The following is a 16,170-nucleotide window of genomic DNA, read 5'->3' on the forward strand; positions in this document are numbered from 1 at the left end:
CCACCGGGGCGGGCGCCGCCGCGCGCCTGCGCCGCCCGCGCCCGCCCCCTCCCCTGCCTTTGTTCGGGGTTGGGCGCCATTTTGCGCGGCGGCTGAGTGGAGGCGCTGATTGGGTTTCGGGGACCGGTAGCGGAGCCAATCAGCGCGGGACCCGAACCGGGGGAGCGAGGCACGGTGAGTGCGAGCAGCCAATATGGAGCCCCCGAGCGCCGGCCCCAGCGCCGGGATTGGCGGGGCCGAGTGGCCAGTCAGGAGGCCGCGCGCAGGGCCGGGGCCGGCCGGCCGGGCGCCGGGGGCGGCGAGGGGCCGCGGCCCGGCTCCTCCGGGGAGGGGGGGGCGCACCGGGAGGAGCGGGCCCGGGGCGGGGCGCGCCGGGGGGGGCGGCCGCGGGGCCGCGGGCGGCAGCGGCGGAGGAGGAGGAGAAGGCGCGGCCGCGGCCGGGGCCGCTGAGGGGAGGCGCGCGGCGGGCCCGGCCTCCCCCGGCGGGGCCAGGCCTTGCCCGTGCGGGGCCGCTGGGACGGGAGGCGGCAGGGCCCCGCCCTCCGCCGGCCGGGCGGGGGGAGCGGAGCGGGCGAGCCTCCCCGCCGGCCCTGCTGACGGAGGGGCCGCGGGGAGCCCGGGCCGCCCCTCCTCCTCCCCCCCCTCCTCCTCCCCGCCGTGCCCGGGGGAGGTGCGGGGAGGCCGCCGCGGGCGGGTCGCTGCCCCCCTTCCCCGGCGCTGCCACCCGGCGGCGGAGCGGGCGCAGGCCGCCCCTCCCGCCTGCCCGGAGCCCACCTGGGCGCCAAATGTCGGCGGCCACGTGCTCCTCCGTGAGGAGAAGCCGCCCCGTTGGCGGGGCGCGGCCTGCGCTGCCCGCCGGCAGCCACCCCGCGCCTGGGGCTTGCTGCAGCGCAATAAAGGCGTCCCCGGGTGGCCTCCGTGACTTGCACGGGGGATGAGGAGGTGGGAAGCAGGACCTGGGTACCGCGTGTGGTGTTCGGCCCAACGGGGGGAGGTGAGATGGCGGCCCGTCTGCTGTTCAGGTAAATCCCGCCTTTGGCTTGGCGTGGGTGTCTGCCCTCGGCCGGCGTCCCTGGAGGACCGCGATCACCGGGCAGATGGACGGGCTCTGCCCTGGAAGCTTCTGCCAATTCAGGAACGTTGCTTCAGGGTGCAACGCGTTTTAAAATACTGCTTTCAAGCTAACTCAAGTCCCAGCACAGTTGATCACACTAGTTAGTTCTTGGCACAGCCTCTTTGCCAAGAAAACTGTTGTTGATGCAGCTCCTGTAGCCTCATACGTATAGGAACGTATAGAGCTGGAACACTGAGTCCTTTTCGCCGCGGACAGGGGCCTAGCGAGGAGGAGCCAAGCGCTGAGACCAGCTGTGGGAGGAGCAAGCCATTGAAGCAGATCACTGATCTTTAAAATTTGTTATAGTAACGCTGGTGCTCTGTGTTTTAACGAAGGGAATCAAGTAATCCCTTGGAGGACGACGATCCAGCACATGTAAAGTCTTCTAACTTTGGCTAGCCACGGCTGGTGCAGAGTTAGGCCTACAATGCTGCTAATATTTTAAGTAAACAAGACAGGGGCTTGATACGGGGTCTGCGGAGAAGCATTCCCAAGTAGAGGTACGCCTGTGCTTGATTCTTGGTTGTGGCGTTAAGGAAGCCAGAGAACTTGGCAAATACAGTTTACTGGCATCCTCTGCTTGCTGTTGAAATATTCCCTGAAGAATGAAATGTGGGAGCTGTTCTCTGACAGGCCCACAGGCACTTAGGGCAGAAATAAAGTATGCAGTGCGAAATTGAAATGAGGACCTTGGTAGGCAGTATCATCTTCAGAAAGGATATTTCTCATTTTATTCTGGCAGGCTGTGAAAAACTGTTACTAAATGGGCCAAGGATAGAGTTAAAATTGCAGTAAAATGTAGTGCCTTTCAGTGCTGTGACTCAGATCATCTTTGTGATCTCCAGGGTTAGCGTCATTATGTCCTTATTCTGAAAAAAAAGATCTGGTGGGGACTGAGAAGGTTCTTACATGATTATGGCTGAGTGTTCTGCCCCGTGGCGAGCATGCTTCTGGTCTGTCATGATGCGCACTGGTTAATCGTTTATTTTTGTAGGTAAGCGACATTTGGTGTTAACGTGCAAGAAAACAGCAAAATGTAAAATCACTGCCTGTTTTCTTAGGTCACGGTGAGGAGTAAGTTGATGAAAAAATGAAGTGTTCTTAGGATAAATGCAAGACTGAAGTACAAGGGATGTTTCAAAGTTAAAGAGCAGGAAGCGTGAGAGGTATCACGACAGGAGTAACCACAGCAACAGTTACAGTTTAAGTTGTGAGTAAATTTTGTGTGCATTTCTTTGAAAACTGAAGGGGGCTGGGTTTTTGTTGCTTTAGACTTCAAAGATGAAAGTTATAGGCTGCTTTTTCACTAACGTAGCAGGTACTTGTTCAGTCATAGCATAAATCAAATACCTCATTAAAAGGAATAGTAAGAATTCTTCCCGTGTTGATCAACTGAGAAGAGATGTGAGGGAGAAGGAGGTAATGGAACTAAGGATTTTATTTCAACAGCGTGTTCTTCATATGTGTAGGCAAGGGTCCAAGAACTGAGAGGCAGTAAAAGGCTGGAAGCAGTGAGAAGTCTGCTGGCTATTTTCAAAATGTATGAAAGTAGGAAGAGAAGAAAGAGATGGGGAGGGAGTGCTGCGTAGTTGGGGAAGGAGAGACAGTTTCACTTAGCTTTGTAGAATTCTTGAAATGTAGTTTGGTTTTACACCTCAACTTTGTGAGTTTTTTTTAGTGCTAACACCCCTCTCCTCTACCAGTATGCAGTGTAGGCAACTGTCTAGCCCAGAACACGCAGACTCGAGGGGTAAAACAGGAAGAGAAACAGGATCGTAGCTACTATTTGATTCACTGAAGATAACGACAGAATTGAGACTGAGAAACTTTTGCTTCTCAGTCAAGTTACATGTGCTTGAAATTACAATTCTAGTTTTGTTGCTCAATGAAAGTAAGGTGACGTTATGAAAGAGGTAGGTCCTTGATTAAACAACGGCTCTTTGTGTGGTTCTGACCTCAGTGTCAGCAGATGGTTTGCTTCTCAGCTATTGCAAGACAGTGCTAATCTTCAAACCTTGGGACAATAACCACGTGCTTTTTTAACTTGTCTCGCCAGATACGCAGGCTGAGGTGTGCCTTTTGCCGTATTGGAACTGAAGCGCTATGGAGCAGTACACAGCGAATAGTAACAGTTCCACCGAGCAGATCGTTGTGCAGGCTGGACAGATTCAGCAACAGGTATGGAAGGTGATAATGGGTGAGCTGGCATTGCCAGTGCCGAGTTACAAATCTGTCTGTGCTTTTCAGAGTTTCACAGAACCAGCAAGATGCTTCATGATGCTGTCTGCATATGTGCTTACCTGCTTCTGTCACCTGATCGGTGGTCAGTGATCTGACTTGATGTGAAGTCAGAGTAAATATGTTTTAAAAAAATACTTATTATTAAATTAATAGAATTGCAGGTATACAAGCTACCAAATTTCAGTGTAGGTAGGGAGTTTGCAAACTGGTAGTGACATGAGGAAAGTAACAAATCCTCTCTGGAAGTGGAGGAAACAGAATATTAATATAAACAGTTGTCCACAAGGAACAGTGTAGATTCCTCCCAAAATTGAAATAGGTTTTGTTCAAGCCCATAGAGGCTTTCTCCAGCTTTCTCAAAAGAAGTATTTATTGAGATCCTTTGGATCAAAATGCACACACGGTACAGGAATTGCAACAAACCGTGTAGCTTTGGATGAATTCATCCATTCCAGAAAGAAGTGTCTAGTTCATGTTATAACGTGCAGATGAGGAGGGCTGGGGTTTTTAAGGGCTTACAGAATTTTACATCTGAATGGGTGAAGCTTAACAGTAGTAATGCATTTTCAGATGAGCTGTTTATGTTTGTTCTAGTTCAAGGCAAGAGGAGTTTCTTAGTTTGTCATGCAAATGAATGAGCCGCTGGATTATGTTTTTAGTGAGATACACTTTGCTTTGTCAGCAGCCTATTTGAGTGTTTGATAGCGGGGACCAGCTTTTTCCATTGAACTTAGTTGAAGTTGACTTTTTGAGTCAGAACAAGATTGTACTTGAGGTTAAAAAATTATATATTAATAATCATCAAAAATACCTGCTTCCAGCAGGTAACCAAAGATATCTTTGGTTTTATTGACACTTTGTTGGTAAAAAGGAGCTAAAAACAGGTTTCATTTTTAGTACATGCTCTTAAAGCCTGTGTTGTATTTGACATGAAATGTTTTTCTAAAATAGAATTTTTTAACAGGCCTGTTGTAGTACAGCTTTTGGTAGAGAGATGTCCTTCATCTCCCAAATGCTAACACAGTTAACACAGATTATTTTGGGAGTCTTACTAAAGAGGCTAAAGATAGAAAAGGCTTTTAGATTTAACTGCTCTTGCAACCTCTCAAGATTGTCCTTCAAGGTCAGTGCTGGGAAGACATCAATGCAGGGGTGACATAGACAAAGCTTAGACTGTAGTCATCTGTGCTGCTGTTCTGCACAGAACAGAATTTATGGCCTTTATTGCAGCTAACACGTCTGATGAAAATCTGGAATCCCTTCACAGTGAGAGACCTGGGCAGTGAAAGGAAACATTAATCAGAAATGTAGAAGTCTAAAACACTGAAGCTGAGAGTTTAAATTCTGCAAAATAATCTCTCGTGTTCTTTGAAAGTGATTTTTGTTTGGGAGATTGAAGCCTGTCAGAATCGTATGCAGTCTTGACGGTATTCCATTCTTAGGTTTGCTAAACATATTCATGTTCCTTATGTTCCAAGAGCAGTGTGTATGAATTTTAAATTCACCCTCTTCCAGCAAAGTGTCGTTGTCTCTTGTCAGAGCTGTGCGTTTCCATGTTTCAAGCTATTCCTGTTCCTATTCCCAGCAGCAGGGTGGTGTCACTGCTGTCCAGTTGCAGACTGAGGCCCAGGTGGCATCCGCCTCAGGCCAGCAAGTCCAGACCCTCCAGGTAGTGGTGATCTCTCTAATTGTGTTTGTGAGCACTGCATGACTTTCACCATCGCCACATATCTAATGCTGTGTTTTTTCCAGGGTTTGAAACAGGAACATTTGTTAGCGGTAGTATCTGTGCCTTATGCTAGCTGTAGGGTTTTCTCTGAAGAGCTTATTTCCATGAAGAGCCAAGATGATAGCTTTTCATTGGATCTCAGGTGCATGCCAGAAACCCTGATGCATGCATGAATTCCTGCTGCTGTAATTCTGAAAGTGAATAGTGATTGAAATGGGACTTAAAAGGAAAAAACACCAAGATGAGAAAGTAACAGTCAAGAGAGATAACCCAGAGATTTCCTGTAGTTTCAGGGAGATTGGATTTCTGATCTGCACTGTGAGCAGTTCTGTGTCTTCACTACATGAAAGACAGACAGAGAGGTGGTGGATGACCATGAGCTGGAAGAGTGAAACCTTCATCTGTGATTAAAAAGGGCACCTGGGGACAATATTGGCCTCTTGGTTTGAGAGATCTGAGTTCTTATTTACGTGGGAACAACCCAGGGAAACCCAGGAGAAGTGTGTATCCTAACAGTAAATACATCACAGAGTGGGAAGAAATGCAAGGTTATTTCAAACCCTGATTTGTTTCAATGTGAAGTATTTTCTGTCTTGCAAACTTCATTTCGTTAGCTCACGTAGGAGGCTTTTAGAGGAGCTGATAAACCCTGGATAGCTGTAGCAGTTCAGTAGTGCATTTTTCACTCAGTATTTTCGTTTTGTTTGTTTTTTAATTCTTCAGAGGAGGAGAGTTGCAGGAGGCTAGGATGGTCTTGCCAGGTGCAAAGTTGAACACAGCATTTTTTATGTTCAGAGTTAAAATATGAAAAGCTGGCTGACTTGAATTGCTTGGGTCACTGTGGCCTCCTGGTCGTTGTTATGTGCCCCCCCCCCCCCCCCCCTTTTTTTTTTTCCCTGGCTTGCTCTAATACATTAACAAGAATCCTGGAATGTATAATTTTTCTTTCTGCTTATTGGATATTGTACTGCTGACTGTGCTTCTCTGTGGCTGACAAGAGCATGCTTATCTCTCTTTCTCTGTTCTAATTCCAAACAAGTACTACTGATTTTTGATAGGGACTTGTACGCGATAGGTACAAGGTTGAGGAACAGAAGGGTGTCGCGAGGGTATTGGGTGACTCGTAGAGTCGCAATATTCTATGTAGGGCATTGATCACTGATGTACCACGGTGGTGGTTTCCATAGATGTGTTAGCATATCATTCGCTAAGGTATTTGAGCTATGCAAAGTCAAGCTTTTTTTAGGTAGTTCGGTCTGTGCTGAAAATCTGTACTGGTGGTTAGTCTGGTGGTGTGCGGTGGTTGAAGAGCGAGCGTTCGCTGTGGCGTATTCTTGGAACTTACAGGGCGAAGACTGAAGAACTCGGTGACTTTTTATCATGTGTTGCTCTTGTTTCTAAACAACTCAGAGCGTGGTAAAGAGTGATTACCTAGTTCATAAGCCTCATTTCACATTTAAGCCGTGGAGGTATGGTATTTTCAAAGATACATTTTGGGGAGTTCAGGGACTTAGGGGTAAGGGTGTTTAAACAGAGAGGTTTTCCCCTTGCTTTGCTTTTCATTGGCCTTTTTCCTAGTGACCATAGACACACCTGGTCCAAGAGTCCAGAGACTCTTATGCCGAATTATAAATCCGCTGTAAGCCTTGTTGGGCCAAGAAGTGGCTGCTGCTCATTTTCTTTCACTCTTCCTTACTGAACTACATTTTATGTTGCTATAATTTCAGTTAATAACCATGAAAATATTATCTAAGAACATCACATGCTAATATCGGTTAGGAAATGGAAATGTAAGCATGTAGTTGGATAGAGTAGAAGCTACCTCAGAATCTGTCTGCCAGGATGCCTTATTTAGAGCTTTTTCTCATTAGGAACCCCAATTAAAGATTAGTAACAGTGATGTGGATAATGCCGTTTCTTTTATTACACTTTGCTCTCGGGCTGTGCATGAAGATAGTTATTGTGCCTGGAAAATTTAGCCATGCTTTCCATGCTTTATTGCAATTAGACTTGCAAGTTTTGGTTAGCCTGCAACAGAAAAAGATAATTTACTACATCCAGTAGCACATAATGGAAAAAGTTTCAGAAACTAAAGATATTTGGTGCTGATTAGGAACCCAGGTTAGTGGCTGTTGCTCGGGTTCTCTGGTCACTGCATTAAAATAGGTAAGCATGTAGCCCCCTGTGGTAGCCGCTTCAGCTTCTGGCTTCACCTCACCAGGCTTTTTCATTGTTCTGTTTGTTTTTTCTCCCGTGTCCTAGGTCCAGGGTCAACCACTAATGGTACAAGTAAGCGGCGGTCAGCTGATCACATCGACCGGCCAGCCGATCATGGTGCAGGCTGTGCCTGGGGGTCAGGGCCAGACAATCATGCAAGTCCCGGTTTCTGGAACACAGGGACTGCAGCAGGTGAGATAACCCTGATTTTATTTAAGATAAATTGCGGAGCATGAACTGTGACGTTCTCACCTCGTCAGATAGTACGTTTGCCTCGGCGCCAATAAAATAAGCTGGGCAAAGACGGTTGTTCTCCAGCTATGGATCTGGCAGTGAGCTGCGTGTTAAGAATGCAATGAAAAGTCTTTGTGTATTTGATTTTTGTATTTTATGGGATGGTGCAAACCTTTTAAATGAAGTCCACTGAAATACAGCTGGAGTTGGTTTGGGGTTTGTTTGGTTGTTTTTTTTCTTATTTTTATTTTAACTGGCCCTTGCAGTACAGTTGGTGATCTGGTGTCTACTCAATTTATGGCTCAGAAAGAGAATTTTTTTTTTTTTTTAATTTAAGAAAGCTTCTTGAAAATAACTCCTGTGCTTGAGTTCTTCCAATATGTGATGGCTGAAGGTGAATGTAAATGTTTCCAATGCACAGAAGGTAATACTGTAGAAAGTACAGAAGATGGATTTTATTAGAAGCAATTATTTTGAAATATTTTTCTAAAAGACAGTTTTTAAATTTAAACGGGTGCTTGAAGTGCGTTCCTCAAAAGCAAAGGGAAGAACTGTAACAGTGACATAATGAAAGCGTTCTAGTGATTTGAGAATGAGATTCAGGAATCAAGTTCAGCACAGGCCAGGAAGGCACACATGGTGTCTTGGTGTTTTGAGAGGTTTATTTAGTGTTTATTTAAAATTTCTTTGGTTGAAAACCAATATATTTTGTGCTAGGTTTTTCACAGTCTGGTTGCTGGAGGAAAATCCGTAACTGGGTTTTTAAGCACAAGCTACAAACCACATCCCAGTTCCTCTCTTCTAATGTGAGAAATGTTCCACGTTGGTGGAAAGACTTCTCTGCAAAGCTGAGGACAACTTTTATGTATATCCAGGAGTACTTCTGTATGCTGGATAATTTACACTCTACAGATATCTTGAATCTCAGTCGTCTTTTTTTTTCCTTCACCTGAGTATTACTATTCCTAGTTTCATGTGAATAATTTGTTTCTTTTGACCGTTTTATTGTGTAAGTAGTGGCGAACTGCTAGGGCACAATGACACGAGCATGTTATGTTTCCTCTGTTCTGTATGGTAGTGACTGCTGTGTCACAGGGAGGAATAAATTGAAACTCTTCATTTTAAAGTGGAAAAAGAGAAGAATCAGTGCTTTCTTTTTCTTTGCAACAGTCAATCATCCTCAGAGATGATTTGGTAATGCTGAGGCCAAGGAGGGAGAAATAAGAGGCGTAGTTAATGTTCCTTTCTGACTCTTTCTTCCACAGATTCAGTTGGTCCAGCCAGGTCAGATTCAGATTCAAGGTGGGCAGGCTGTGCAGGTACAGGGGCAGCAGGGCCAGACCCAGCAGATCATTATACAGCAGCCACAGACTGCAGTTACTGCTGGCCAGACACAGGTAACTGCACCAGCATGAAAGGGTTTTCTTGAGAGAAATAGGAAGAGAAATTTGACAAATGACTTAAGGTGTGGTTAAGTAAAAAAGGGAAAAAAAAAAAAAAAACAAACCCAAGGAATTATTAATGTTGAGGAGAACTTGAGAATACATTTCATATTTTTGTAGTGTTTTCATACATAACTCTGGGGCAGAATAAACAGATTGCATGTTTTTATCCATTGTGTTTCTGTATTTTATTGGCTCATGGTTGTTTTTGTCTGTTAGTTGAAACTTGAAAACATGAAGTATTGCTAATTTCATACTTGCGCCATTTTGTGAAGTCTAGTCATACCTGGGGTTTCTGCCGATTCTTTTGTTTAGGACCAAAATTAAATTTCTGAGCAGAATAGTTCTTCCTTTAACATATTCATAGGGAGGCAGGAAACCTAGAAGTTGTTTCTTTCAATATTAAATACTACACTGTTAGGAAAAGTATATGTGCTTTAGGTATTTTATCTACAATTCAATTGGTTTGTGCTCCATCCTATTTCTTGATGCTGGTAACAAAGCAAAAGAAATAGATGCCTGAAACACCTTAAGCACCATGTGTTAATTCAGGAATTGTAAAATTTGAAAAATAAGCAGTTTGTAAAGTTATTGTGTTCTTTGTTTTCTTTAGACCCAGCAACAAATAGCAGTTCAAGGACAACAGGTAGCACAAGCTGCTGAAGGCCAGACCATAGTCTATCAGCCAGTTAATGCTGATGGAACCATTCTCCAACAAGGTATGAGCTTTGGTGTGAAAAGTGTCCGGACTTCTTAATCTCTCTTTGCTAGGTTTTTATTGCCTTGTAATTATTGTCCAAGAAAATACTGAGTTGCAATGCTAGTAGTGCTGTGGTACGAACTGTTGGCGTAGGGAATGGAAGAAGAGATGTTTGTTTTATACGAGAATTCAGCTTGTGGTTCGTTCCCCAGAAAAATAAAATACAGCTCTTTTCTTTGGCAAGGGCTATTAGAATAGGAACGCTTAAGTTTGCTTTTACACCTTAGAGTAGATGATATCTTGTCTGACGCTGGCATTACAGTGCAGGTAGAAATGGAAAAAATAGGAAGTGTGAGGACCAGGTGATGGGGTTTAGTTAATGACTTGCAATGCTTTTCTAAATCTTTTTGCGTGTTATAGAAGGATGAATGAGTGAAAAACAGAAGTGGGACTAATGGTGTTCCCTTCTTTTTGTGTGCGTGTTTTTGGGTTTTTTTTTTTCTTTTTTTCTTTTGTGTTTTATTTTCTTAAAGTTACAGTCCCTGTTACAGGCATGATCACCATTCCAGCAGCCAGTTTGGCTGGAGCCCAAATTGTCCAAACGGGAGCCAACACCAATACAACCAGTAGTGGACAAGGGACTGTGACAGTGACCCTGCCAGTGGCTGGAAATGTTGTCAATTCAGGTGGAATGGTTATGGTATGTGTTTAACTTTCCATTGATCTTTTTAAAGGTTAAGGTTTAAGATGTCTTAACACTAAGTGTTGTCTGACCTTCAGGTCACCTTAATGCGGTCCATCTTCTCGGTAGCTACCATTAATTTAAAGTTTAAACACCGTAAGTTTTCAGTTTTAATGGCCTGTGTCCTATTGTGATCTGTGTATTCTGTACTTTCTTTTTCCCACAGCGGACTATTGAGATGAGAAATCTAGAAACTGAAATTCAAAATAAGCTGTTAACTGATAAGTAGAGGTTTAAAAATATTGAATCAACTATTGCTTTGCTTGAGAATCCCTTAGTATTTGTTTTTCTGATTCATAAGAGAGCTTTTCCTGCCAATTCTTACTTCCTTGTAGTGTGATGCCTTTTAACGTGAATTTCAGTTTGTCCCCACTAGATGTCAGCAGCTCTACAAGTAATAGTTGCTTAAGAAATGCTCTGAAATTATCATATAAATTAAATAAATTATAACCAAAAAGAAAGGGAAGCAATAACTGTATCCTTAGTTGTACAAGAAGCAGTAACGTGGTCATAGAATTGTATATTGAATTGAAATTTTACCATTATCAGAAAAAAAAAAACACAAAGCAGAACTGATGTGTAATTGATTTGTTTGAGTTTGTTCTGCAGTTTGAGAACAACTTTATTACTCCTTTCAATTTAAGTAAGTGCGTTATTTGAACAAAACCTAAACACTTTCCATTTTAACTTTTTTTTTAATTACTTTTTTGCATTCACTGTGTGTTCTGAGCTGCAAGTACTAAAAACGTACTCTTCTCTGCGCAGATGGTACCTGGAGCTGGGTCAGTACCAGCCATCCAGAGAATACCTTTGCCTGGAGCAGAAATGCTGGAAGAAGAGCCCCTCTATGTAAATGCCAAGCAGTATCACCGGATCCTTAAGAGGAGGCAGGCACGTGCTAAGCTTGAAGCAGAGGGAAAAATTCCCAAAGAAAGAAGGGTGAGAACATAACTCAGATCTAATACAGGGTTGCTCTCTGAGAAAGGCACAGAAACCACCTGTGCTGGAAAATGAGGACTGGAATCTTGGTGTTCTTCACTTTTTTTTTGTTTGTTTGTTTTGGGTTTTTTGTTTGTTTTTGTTTTTTTTCCTAAGCTACATTAGAGTAATTTTTTTTTAAGTCCCTTGGTGGCAGTCCTGCTCCCTTTGCATGCTTTTAATTGTTGAATCTGTATGTAGCTGTATTGCATACAGGCATTTACTGTAAACCCTCTGTCTTCGGGAGGGGGAAGGATGGGGACTGGGTAGGCTTCTCTAGCGGTCAGGAATTTCCCCTACTGAAAGTACTGAACTAGAAGTAGGCTGGCCTCTCATTAACCTCCTTCGTACTGGTGCAGAAATACTTGCATGAGTCTCGGCATCGTCATGCCATGGCCAGGAAGCGGGGAGAAGGTGGACGTTTCTTCTCACCAAAGGAAAAAGACAGCCCTCATATGCAGGTCAGTAGGATTTTGTCTGTTCTTTGGACAGCTGCCACTTTCCGTTCTTCAGAATACACTTTAGAGGTGTCTTTGTGATGATTTGTTTGTTCTTTTTTGCGCTAGGCTGCTGACCTTTGTCCCTCTCTGCCTTTGAATTTATGTTTCAGGCATTCTAAAGAAACCTTCTGTCTCGCTTCTTGTAGAGAGCAAGTGTTTGTTTGCCTTGAGTAATTGAATTATAGTAATATTGATAGAAATGTATTCACTTTGTTTTATAAACAGAGAATGCTTGTATTTGTTTGTCCTAAGAAATACAGTCTTTGCAGCCTTTCTGGTTGGTTACCAGAAGTATTTTTTTAGGACATGAATTAAAGGTAGAGACAGCTTGTCTTACATGGAAAATTAAAAAAATGTCAATATCTGATCCTTAGCTGCACATTGATTTACATTAAAAGAGCGAGACAGGTTTTCAAAGGAGGGGACACAACAGAGTAGAATTAGCAAATTCTGTTGTTGATGAGTGCTTTACAGCAGTCCTGTGGCTTTAGCGGAAGAATATTTCCGATGCTGAAGTGGAATCCTTCCCAAATACTAGACCACTACTAGGTCTTCCCTATTACCAGAAACAACACATTACTAGGAACTGTTAGGATTTATAGCTCCCATTCTCTTACAATGGCCTGTAAAACCCAGGAAAAATGGCATGTTTGGAGATCAAGGGAGGGTCAGGAGGATCTCGTCTTGGTAGAGTTGTGCGTGATTCTCTGCTGTTAAGGCAGAATGTTAAAGTTACAATTATGTATTTTGAATCTGTAGGATCCAACCCAGGCCAATGAAGAAGCAATGACACAGATGATCAGAGTCTCCTAACCACTGCTCAAGGAAAAAAAAAAATAACTGAATAGAATTCCCGTCCCTTCTGCAAGTCTGTCCTACCTTTCCAGTGCATCAAGTGAGTCTTTCAGTGGGACAATCGCCATATCACAGCCTATCCTTTTCTACAGAACGAGCACCACGTTTTCAGTATGTGGTCAAGATTTTAACTGCGGTTGACTCAACAAATAGAAACTTAACGACTTTCTTGGTATACTCTTCTGACCCAGCACAGGGATTTCAGAGTCTGACTGCTCATGCCTTTTTTTTTTCTTTTGCATTAAGATTGGCCATGGGTGAGAGTGTGCCACTGACTCAGTGATCAGCAATAACGCTGGCATGCTGAAGCAGGGCCAGCAAAGACCTCTTGGAGTTACGGCCCTCCTGTACAGAGACAGAATCCAGTTTATAGCAACCAGCACTGAGGTGGCTACACCATAATACTTTGTTTTCCCAGCAGAGACTTGTTATTTACGTCCACTCCTTACACCTTTGGACTTTATTGTCAACTGGACTGTTCCCTGTTGTTGCATCTGCACTTCTGAAACTGGCAGAAACTGAAGGGGGTTCTTTTAAGTTCCACCTTGTAAAATATGTGAACATCAAGCTCTTCTCTGGGAAAGGTTCAGCCATCCAGTCACAACGGTAGAAGTATTTCAAGATTATTACAGGACTTGATATGTCGTGTATCTGTTCCAAGAAGTAAGAGGGGAGAGGGTGATGTGGGGATAAGGATTTAAACAGTAAAAGCAATCTCTTGGTGTTTTTTGGTATGTTTGTTGCCTGTGGTTGTTGCTTTGGAAGAAAAGTGGATGCTAGTACAAAAGGATTAAAGCTTCTAAATGAGTCTCTTCCAAAGGGTTTCTTTTTTTGATCTTCCTTCTAACTTGCCAGTGCAGTGCATGGTTCCTCCAAAAGACATAAAATCTGCAATCTCAGAGTGCTGGCACTTGACGGTGTTTGTGACAGTGTTTCTTGATGTCTGTTCTAAATCAGTTCTACAATTCTCTCGGGCTACACAGAGTGAGGGATTGTTTCGTGACAGCAGAATTGTAGGGCAATTCAACTCAGCTCATCCTGATGTAACTGAATGACTGTTGAAGAACAAATGAAGGCAGATATTGATGAACCTTGTGGGCTTTTTATAGACTATCCTCTTTAAATTAAAAAAAAAAAAAGTGGCACTTAATGAAGGAGGAGTACTTAGATTTTAAAAAAAGGATTTTTTTCATGACCTATAGCTGGCTTCTGGCTGAGTATCTCGACAAAACAGATCTTTATCTTTAATTCCGTAGCTCATTACAGATTTTAAGCTTGCTCCATTCTTACTGATTTGAAATTTGGGGATGGAAGCTGTAGTTCGTAAGCATTTTAACCGGTGATGCTTGCATCTTTCCATGCCTGTCTCCTCCCGTCTTGAATGACTTTTACAGGCTCTCTGGGTATCACCTGCATGCTATAGTCCCATCTCTTCCGATTTTTGTGTTTTGCAAAATGCAAAACTGCATCATGGCAGTTAAGCATGGGATTGGAAATACTGCCAGGCGTTGTTATTGAGGGAGGCGATTATGAACCTGAATAGGTAAGGTAGCAAAGCGTGCGGCGTTTTTGAGGAAAGCATCCAAGGATGGGAGAGACTGGTTTAAATTCAGTGAACTCTGTTTTCAAGTGACCAAAAAAAAGTAAATGAAACTTGAAAAAAATACAACCCATATTATCTCCCTCTTATGTTTTTCCCATTACATTACTAAAGCTTATGACTAAATGAAAAATGGAGGACAAATTAGCAAGTTGTAGAAGACTGGGAGGATACAAAAAGACAGAGCCTTGAAAATTCTATTTACTTTGGATAAAAGAGAAAAATACTAGACCTAAGAGTATGAGAAGATGGGAAGGAATGCAAGAGGAGGGAGCAGAAACGTGGAGAAATGTTAGCTTGTACACTGCTAGCAGGCAATTTTGGAGGAAGAATATGCGTGTCTAGATACTACGGAGGACAATGTTTAGATCAGCCATCTGGGGAGGTACAAAGCTGGTGAAAGAACAAAGAAGAAATGCAAATTTGGTATTTGTAGTTAGACAGCTGGATTTTCTAAATGGAGTTCAGTTCATTTTCTTTCTGAATTTTTCAGTTCCATGTTCTTGCCCTTACCACAGCTGACATGGTGAACCGAAGCTGGGAAGGAAACTGTTTGACACCTGCAGCTATGGGAGGAGATGGCCTCATTCTTGACATGCAAATGAATTCTCTTTCTTTTGATTTTTGTCTTAAATTATATTAGTAATCTAACGCTCTGCTCACAAATCTTACTTTAGGATTTTTTTCTAATGATTCAAAAGGCATTTGTTTACCTCCATTGCATTGATGGCATCTGCGGTGCCTTCGGTTGCTTCCGCCTTAAAATACTTGGCCAGTTAGAGCATGGTGCTTATTTTCTTCAGTTGGCAACTATGAAAGCCTCACCTAGCATTTCTTGTGAGGTCACCCATTTCAGGAAATATGTAGCTCTCTCTTACTGAAGGAATAACAGATTTGCTTTAGTTGAATCTGCAGCATTATTGTAAATATTTTTTTAGATCATCTGTACATTTTGTCAGTGGAATATTCATGTGCTGGAGGAGTATTTCTGTGCTGGAGTAAGACAGTCTCTCCATAACGTTTCTGCTCTTCAACCGATGGCTAATCTCTGGAGAACCCCCTCTGAGAGTTGGAAGTTAGGGAAGCGAGATTATTGCTCTGACATAGGTATTTTTTTTAATGAGTAATTACTTCTTTTCTTAAAGAACTTGTAATCTTCAAAACAGCTAGAACTTTTTTTCCCAATAAGCCCTTCATATATAGGTTCTCTGATCCGTTGTTGTAGAATGTGTATTAAGATCTATGGATTTGTGTTATATAGGAAGTCTTACCGTTAATACTTTAAATAGTGATGTGAAAGCCTGAGTGCTACTGTCATATTTTTCATTTGCTTTGGGTTATGTGTATTCACTTCTAAAAGTAGTGTTTGCTTGGTGAGATTGGAGTTGTCGGTCAACACCATGTTACCAAAAAGTCTCCTTTCTTTTCCTGGGTAAATTTGTTAAATTGGAGACGTCATCAAGTTCAAACCTCTCTAGTAATTAAATGAGACTTCTTTGTGGATTGGCTGCACTTGAGCAAAAACTCCACTTTGGGAGTGCATAAAAGAGTGGATGAGGATAAAAGAAGAGGCTCGGGGAGAACGAGAAACGTGGCCGATTGACCCAGAGAGCACTGGAGCAGCGAACCGATCAAAAACCAGTTTTATATGAGTGTAAAGAATGGGATGTGGAAAATGGTCCTCGAGTGATGCTAAATGGCTTTAAGGCCTTGCATGTTAAAAAGGGGGGGGAGAAGATCTTTGTGAATGGGTGTGGGAGGGTACCGAGATTAACGTAATGTAAGGCAAAGTTTGTATATAGTTAAAAGTTTATAATT

At 43.1% G+C, this 16,170-nt stretch overlaps 1 protein-coding gene across 15 annotated transcripts; it reads left to right on the forward strand.

The window, feature by feature from the left end:
* The first annotated feature begins 5 nt into the window (after positions 1-5).
* NFYA (nuclear transcription factor Y subunit alpha) lies at positions 6-12,737 on the forward strand. Of its 15 annotated transcripts, none has more exons than XM_082330092.1 (11): positions 6-174; positions 2,176-2,324; positions 3,171-3,292; positions 4,941-5,027; positions 7,347-7,493; positions 8,801-8,932; positions 9,591-9,696; positions 10,211-10,377; positions 11,185-11,358; positions 11,757-11,858; positions 12,657-12,737. In XM_082330092.1, exons 3-11 carry the CDS (start codon positions 3,218-3,220, stop codon positions 12,708-12,710), a joined length of 1,044 nt encoding a protein of 347 aa, XP_082186218.1. In that variant the 5' UTR covers positions 6-174; positions 2,176-2,324; positions 3,171-3,217; the 3' UTR covers positions 12,711-12,737. The 15 variants fall into 15 exon arrangements, with proteins under 15 accessions (XP_082186218.1, XP_082186211.1, XP_082186224.1 ...); XM_082330093.1 differs by lacking the exon at positions 6-174 and adding an exon at positions 707-1,022; XM_082330085.1 differs by lacking the exon at positions 2,176-2,324.
* The last annotated feature ends 3,433 nt before the right edge of the window (positions 12,738-16,170 follow it).

The sequence above is a fragment of the Platalea leucorodia genome (genome assembly GCF_965183815.1).
Source record: "Platalea leucorodia genome assembly, chromosome: 19".
In the NCBI taxonomy this organism is placed as follows: Eukaryota; Metazoa; Chordata; class Aves; order Pelecaniformes; family Threskiornithidae; genus Platalea; species Platalea leucorodia.